This window comes from Mastomys coucha, chromosome X (assembly GCF_008632895.1).
Source record: "Mastomys coucha isolate ucsf_1 chromosome X, UCSF_Mcou_1, whole genome shotgun sequence".
Lineage (NCBI taxonomy): Eukaryota > Metazoa > Chordata > Mammalia > Rodentia > Muridae > Mastomys > Mastomys coucha.
This window is the reverse complement of record NC_045030.1, coordinates 127,234,817-127,242,679: the sequence shown is the minus strand read 5'-3', so window position 1 is coordinate 127,242,679 and position 7,863 is coordinate 127,234,817. Positions and strand designations below refer to the sequence as shown.

Below are 7,863 nucleotides of genomic sequence, written 5' to 3'. Positions count from 1 at the left end.
AAAGAGCTCGCAGTCCGTTGGCTGACTTAAGCAGAGGACAGACGCATCCACTTCAGACACAGTCTTGTCAGGCTTCCCAATAGGGGGTAGTTTCTTTAGAAATACTATCCATTGTGGAGACAAATGTTGACAGTGCTAGCCACCAGGGGCTGGACTCCGGTGTTTGTTTCATCAGTAGCACCACTGATGGATTATTGCATGGAAAAATTGGGTTAGAGACTAGGGGATATTGGACTGTGGCCTACCTGGGCAAAAGAAAGAGAAAATACAGACTGCATTTTCAATCATCAGGAGAAGACTATGGGACTGTGCTGGTGACATTTAAAATTTCAGTGTACTTCTGTGGAATGAGTTTTCCTGCACTGTTGGCAATATGTTTTCCTTGGACACCTTTCTGGATGAGTACTATTGGAAACTGCCAAGCTCAGCAGATCTTCATGATTTTCAACATTTCTGCAAAGAATTGGGTTTTTGTTTTGTTTTGTCTGTTTGTCTGTCGTTATTTGGTGAGGGAAGAGGCAGCCATGTTAATCGTACCTGTTAATCAGCGTGTTGATTTTGTATTTGCAATGGCAGCTTCTTGAATAGAGTGAAATCAGAATGACTTCATTTGTATCTGAATCCTTAGTGTGTGGGAGGGTGAAGGAGTAGGGAGCTACATATTCACACAGATGGAATTCTGCTATCAAAGGTGTCCTTTTGAAACAGACTGTCCTTTGTCTAGGAGGAGGATGCCAGCGACTTACTTTGGACTGTGTGGGGATGGGTTTGAGTAAATCCAGACATACTGTCTCACTCAGGTCCCCGTGGAGCTCACTGCTTGGGTAATGGCTGTGCAAGCTTCACTGGCCCATATGACGACTGAGCTCATGCCTTTGGCATCAGAAGGACTCTGCTGTCTACTAAGCTCCTTGGCTCCGGGGTTGAAGTACCTTCTGGAGATGAAGAATTAAATGGCTTTGTCCTGTCCAGGAACAAACTAAAGCAGAGACAGGATGGCTGACCTTAGAAAGGTGTGATTGGGCTCCATGCATCTCTCCTCAGACTTTGCCCCCAACTTAGCTTTATTCCGGGAGAGACAGAGCAAGGACAGCATGTGACATGGAATGGGCTCTTGCCAAATTGGCAAACGGATGAGCCCCTTTTCTGGTATCTCTATACCCTGTCCACTTTGTATCCTCATAGCTTTTTTTTTCCATGCCTTTCTCAATTCCATCTGTCCCTTTGTCTCCTGTCTAGACAACCAGGAATCTTTAGGGATCTTATGGAAGAGAAGAAACCAATCTGACAAATGATTTTACATCTAGATAGTAGCAATGGAGAAGACATTTGGCAATTTGAAAAAAATGCAATGCAATGCTTCACTCAGAGGAATGCTGCTGTAATCATGCATTTTAGGTACTGTGACACCAGGGGCAGGAGATATGGGGAGGGGTGCTAAAGGCATCTTTCCAACACAATTAAAATGACTTCTTACTGGCTTTATGAGGGTCAGAGTGTTGGAATAGGACAGAGAGGCCAGTGGGATAGTGGATATATGGGTAACCCAGGCAATGTGTACAAAGACTGCACTGACAAAGTATGGGGGAAATATAAATCCGTTTTTATTCCCTGTCCAGGAACTCTGTCCTCAGTCCAGTTAAATCTTCCATTTGGGTAGCTCTGACTTCCTCCTGCAATATGAACACTTTTCCCTGTTTTCTTGTTTCTGTTAGTGGCAGTCTCTGAGATCAGAAAAGAAAGGTTTTTATAAAGAGTAAAGCTGACTCACACCTTAGTGTGATGGATCTGTTTGGGGGCAAGTAGCTGTAGCCTGTCCTGACAGGGATTTGAGGACATTTGGCTTAGGTTTGTTTTTCTGAAACCTGTGATTAATCTAGCTGCTCTTTTTTTCCGCCTTCATCCTTTACTGTCTGTTTATGAGGTACACTCTCCAAAGATGAAATACATGCTCAGAATAGCTGGCTAGCAGGTGTTAGGCTGGAAGACAGGGAAGAGAAGGGAAAGCATTGTACCATATTATTACCGATCTAGCCTGTGAGAATTAAAGGGCCTCTGGGTATTTCTCTACCAACACAGTGCCGGCAGATTATTTCTTATGCATAGTTGGACTTCTGCATCTTCAATCACCAGTTCTCAGCCCTGAAAAAAATTGGCATAAGCAGCCAGACATTCCTTTTTAAAAAGAAGGAAGGAAGAAAGGAAGAAAGGAAGAAAGGTAGAAAGAAAAACCATTCTTCCATCTACAGAATTAAGCTACTAGCGAAGTTTTCCTGTATCCACAATCCTCTCTCTAATTCCCACATTCACTTGGAAAACAGGAAAGAATTCCCAGGAAAGGTTCTAGTTTTAATGTTAGTTCTTTTACCAACAAGCTGTGTGACTTTGGACAAGTTATTGAATGCCTCTAAAGGTTCAGTCCCTATCCGCATCCCTCTCTAGTTGCAATGTTGGATTGTTGGCAAATCCATTTTTTCTCACTTTTGGTCTGGTTCCTGTCAGGTTGCTTGGTGGATTGCAACTACCTGTTGATCATCTGGGCTTCTTCTCCATTTCAGCCACTCATGATAGCTCTGTTTGAAGGCAATACTTGATGATGCCACATAACATACTGTTAAACAAATACAACCTTAGGAATAAGGAGTAAGGGTATACTTACAGCAACCAGAATTGTGGAAATTGTAAAAGCTAGACCTGAATAGTCCAAAGTAACAACGGACCCAGTAAGGATTGTGTTCAAGGGTAAAATTTGGATCTTGCAAAGAAAAGAAAACGAAGAGATGCCCTCTTTTTAAAAATGCTGATGTGGCAGCATCTGGTGAAACTCAGTTTCCTGCTTAAGAGATTCCAGCTACATCTCCAGCTTTTCCCTTGAGGTTTCAAATGTTTCTCCAGTTCCTTGTTTCAACCATCAAACTATTGTGTTAAAAGCCTAGGTAATCTAGAGAGAAAAGTTGTCCCTGTGTGCCTAGAGATGACTGAAGAGACTTGGTCTGGAGCTAATGCTGGTCGTTAAAAAAAAAAAAAAAGAAAGTCACAAGGAAAGCTGGGTTCATACTTGGCACGGAAGGGTTTCTTTTGGGCAAAGGATTTTCAGCCTAGAATGATCTTGGGTATGAAACATGAATGAGACTGTTTCAGTGATTTTCTGCAATTGAGGTTGCATGGTCAGGATGCTCCCCTATCTTCATGACTCATGACCTCTCATCTCATTCAACTAAGAATGTGCAACTTGAAGAAGAATCTCCAAGAATATACTGATTGTTGGGGAGTGGGTGACCACTTCCCAGCAACACTAAAAAAAAAAAATCATCACATAGTTCTGATGTATGACAGAAAAGCACATAACATTCCTTTCACATAACTTATTATGTTTATGTCTCATTCCACAAAGGTTTTGAAGAATGGGGTACAAAATCTGTGCTGTGTTTATAAACTGCCGGTTTAAGAGCTACAGCTTTTTTGGTTTGTTTTCTCCATGTTGCTTTGATTAGTTGAGGAATTGGCTTCTAATTCTTTCAAGTTCAATGTGGAACACAGGGAGCTTTAAGTAAGCATATTTTTTCCCCAATAAGTCTACTTCATAGATCTTAGGGAAGTTATTGCTTAGAAGTGGATCCTCAATATGGTGCCCTTGCGAAATCTCTGGAACTGAATATGTTTCCCCTGCTTGGTTAGGAAAGCTGAATACAGAGCCTATGAACTTGGCTTTCCTCAAGTCTCTTCAAATCTCCTAGGTATGGCTGTGGCTCAGGAAGCCTAGGGCCTGGAAAAAAGTCCAGCGGCTCACTCAGAGTTGAGTCTCCTTTAATTTCGACTCATTTTCCTCCTGGATAAGTGTGTGTGTGTGTGTGTGTGTGTGTGTGTGTGTGTGTGTGTGTGTGTGTGTGTGTGTGAGAACTCACATGAACGATTGAGGTTTACTATGAGTCAAATACTGTGTACTCCTTTTTGAGATCAGGAGTCTGGAGCTTTTGTGCATACGAAAAGAAGGGAGGGAAGAGAACAACTTAGTAGCATGGAAATGTCAACACCAGATGTCGGCTGTTAAATAAACACTGTTTATTATAAACAGATGTTGAAAGAGAAAACAAGAAGCCGTGTTGTGGGGGCTGCAAGAGCCAACACAGAGAGCCTGGAGAAAGCTCCAGGACAACAAAGGTATCACTAGAGCCACTGAACACACAAGCATCAATAGTTCTCTCTACCAAAGGCCACGCAGTCCTCCCTAATCCCAGGCAGCTAAAGACAAGTCCAGAAGGCCACGGGTTTTCCTTTGTTTATCAGCCTTTCATTCCAGTCCATACTCTTAAGCAGAGAGAGTCTTAAATTTGTACAAGACGCTTGGATCGTTTTCCTCTGGAAATATTCTTCCCAGATGAATCTGACTGCTTTTATTTTCTCTGGATTCTTAACTGCTCCGATGCAGGTCTAGTCAGAGGCTTGGTCACTAGTGGGTACATGGCTAGCCTCCCAAGCTCCTTGCCTGGGACTTAGAAGGTAGGAGTTGACTGAATAAAGAATGTATGCTGCTACCTGGTCTCCTGATTTACAGTGATCTCAACCTGATTTTGTAGTGAAGACCTGGACTTCTTATATAAGAAAAATAGTTTATTTCAATTCCTTATTGGAATAGAAAACAAATAGAATTTATTCGTGGAAGGAAAACGTATCCTAGGAGATACATAATGTATTTTATCTGCACTTCTTCATAATAACTTTGGTCCCTCATTTACACTCCTTTTGGTGAAAATTACATATCCTAAGATGAATTACTTCATGAGAGATTTGATTTGTTTTTTTTTTTTCTTTTTAAACAAACTTTAATCAGTAGCACACTCCACCTTTTTCATGTATGCATCCACGCCCTGAGTTTTTTGTTTGGTTTCAGGAATGACAGAATTACTTTTTGGAAATCATATTTAAAAGACCTGGAATTGGAAACAAAGGTAGCATAATTGGAAGAGAGGGAAGATCATCAACTCAGATAGGGAGTGTGAATTCTTACAAGATAAAGGCAAGACATCCTGAGTCACTCCCTAGGCATTTATTACTGTACTGAGGCAAATGTCATTGTAAGATTAGAAAAAAACACTTTAATACTGTTATAATGACATTTATATTGCCAATGAATACAAGAAAATAAGAAAGGTTATATGCTCTCTGTTCAGACAGGTATCTATTAATGGTCAAGAAGATTAGCTACCTACCACATCCAGAGAAGGCATTATACTTGCAACAACAAAAATGATTTATGGTTCTGTATATAATTATGGTTCTCATACAATTTCTAAGAGAACCACTGATTCAACTTTTGGGGTAGCCTATCACTTTAGGAATTAGCTAAGTGGTACTGTAAGGAAGTCATTGCACTGGAATGAACGTTGCCTCTCTACTCATTTTCTGATGGTGGCTTTTTTGCACACCTTGATAGCCTTAACATAGTTGGCTTCCCTAGAAAGACATCTGAACAGTAAACAGTTCAAAAGCAGCAGGGCAGTGAGAGTGGGATAATAGGAGTAGGTGATGCCTGAAAACCTTTCTGGAACATGATGTAAATAAAAAGGGAAACAAATAAGTAGGCTTGTTTGCTCTCCCTCCCACTCAAACTTTATAAGGTATCCTTTGAGACTAAATGCAAACAGGTATTGCAGCAGAGGTAGAGCATCCCAGGGTGGCTGTGCCTTAGTTTTTGTGTTTTCAGTTGGACACTTAGCCAGCTTATTTTCTTTCTCTCCCCCTTTGTCTGTCTTTCCCCATGAACTCTTTGCTCCTATTGCTCCTTTGGCTCCTAATGGTCCATGCCAAACCATTTTCTTCTTGTCTCATTTTCCCTCCAGGATCTGTGCCTTTTCTTTCCTACATCTGCTACCAAGTAGAAATGAGTAGCTCATGACAAAAAAAAAAAAATTAACTACAACACCTACAGGAGCTGCAGCAACAACAGTGACCTACAAATAGAGAAGAATAGGGCAAAGCCAGAAACCTGTCTTTATCTCGTTTTCATTCAAATGTTAATTGTTAGCAAGAAAAGACTATGATTTGATTTGGGTCACATCTAAAAGTGTTCATTGCAAGCAAGCCCAGAAATAACAATAACATGGTAGCACAAGAATGCAAATTACAATGGCAAGTAAGTTTCATCAACTGTCCTCAGTGTCAGAAGGTTTCTGACATATCTGGGATTAATGACTTAGTGTTGCTTGTTATCTACCTGTGCCATTAGTATCTCACTGGGACAATGGTTGTGATTGCTAAGGAGCTTAAAAGCTCTAGTTCTTCTGGTTAAGTAACAAATAATTCTAAACTCAGGCATGAAAATCACTTCTTTGAAAAAGGAGCTTGCTGCCTGTGCTCACAGCAGATGTGCTAAGTCGGAACATAATCACTGAAAAATCATTTGCTGCCATTCCGGGTTGTTTCTTCTTATGTGACTGTCTGGTTACTTTTCCATCACTTTCTGCCCAGATAATAGAAAGAAAGATGGAAAGTATTTTTTTCTTTTTTTTACATTAAAAATAAAAAAAAGCTTCTAGGAGATTTAACTCCTTAAAGTCAACCATAAAGGAATGGGTAAATTTACCTCCTGCCACTACTAACCAAATTGTAGAAGACCATTTCCCTTCACCTAAATAGGCAAATGAAAGGAAAACCTTGATTTCATTTCCTATGTCCCCAAATGAATAAGAAAACGATGAAAAGAGATTTCAAATTAATTTCCATGTTAATCCGTAATTAAATTCAATCAAACTCAGAAAAGAAAAGTTTCTGTTACTTACTTTCTTGGATACCTCGGGCCAGAAGTGTTTGCTCCCCCAAAACAGGACAACTAGAGTTAAGGCCAGGATACCAAACACTAGTCCACAAATCTTCAGTGATTTACATATCTTCTTAGATTTCAGAGCTTCTGCCTAAGCAAAGAACAAAAAAGGATGAAACAATGTACAATAACCCTCAAAATAGCAAGCCATAATTCAAAGCCTCCTTCCAGTTCACTTTCTAATGTTCACTTTGCAATACGATAAATCTGCAAGACCATGCTTCTGCTCACAAGGGAACATATATGAATCAACTTACATTTAGAATGTGACAGCCCTCACAGTTCTCTGGAGGATTCTTTGCCATGGTCTCCCAGCACACCGTGCTCTTTCCCTGCTTCTAGAGGACTGAGAGACCACGGCTGAGGTGGAGTTGCAAGTGAGTCGGCTAACAGACGCCAGAGGAGAAGCTGAATTTATATGGCTCAAATATGTCATACCAGAGCCGGAGGGAGCCCAGGGGGCTCCCGTGCTACGATTTGTTACATAGATATACCCATATATGTATATAACTTCTGTGCACAGAATTCCATCCAGAATGGCAAAGACAGAAGGTTATAATGAAAACTATTGTCCTGGGGGTTGGGCTGGAAGGGGATCAAGCCTAGGACACACTGAAATGATTTTTCACTATGAACTTAAAATACCAGTGGCAATACACGCTGCACACTCCAGAAATAAGCAAACAGAGCAAAAAAAAGGGGGGGGGGAAACAAAGTTCTAATTTCATTTCCATGCAATTAAACAAGTATTTCTTGTAGGAATAAGTATCAGGTACTTTCCTGGGTGCTAGAGAGACAGAAATGAATAAGATAGCATGTCTCACTATGTAAAAGTATTCTGAATGCCAAGACCAACATATATTTGACTAATTCTAATTGAAACCAGTGTAAAATGAGCAGCAGTTGTGAGCTTTCTCTCTTCATTCCATCTCTATGATTCTTGAGTTGGTCCCTCAGTGCTGGTATTTATTATGGTTCTTCATGCTTTTCTCACTTTAACATATACTGCTTAAATGATTTCATCCAGTCCTGGAGTTACTATG

At 40.5% G+C, this 7,863-nt stretch overlaps 1 protein-coding gene across 1 annotated transcript in view; it reads right to left on the bottom strand.

Annotated features, from left to right (window-relative positions):
• Tnmd (tenomodulin) overlaps positions 1-7,323 on the bottom strand; it is a 15,159-nt gene extending 7,836 nt beyond the window's left edge. Inside the window, exons 1-2 of the mRNA XM_031376220.1 lie at positions 7,078-7,323; positions 6,780-6,911 (exon numbers count right to left, since the gene is read on the bottom strand). Of these exons, the coding sequence (XP_031232080.1) occupies positions 6,780-6,911; positions 7,078-7,125 (180 nt within the window). The 5' untranslated portion in view covers positions 7,126-7,323. The remainder of the gene's footprint in view (positions 1-6,779; positions 6,912-7,077) is intronic.
• Between the last annotated feature and the right edge of the window lie 540 nt (positions 7,324-7,863).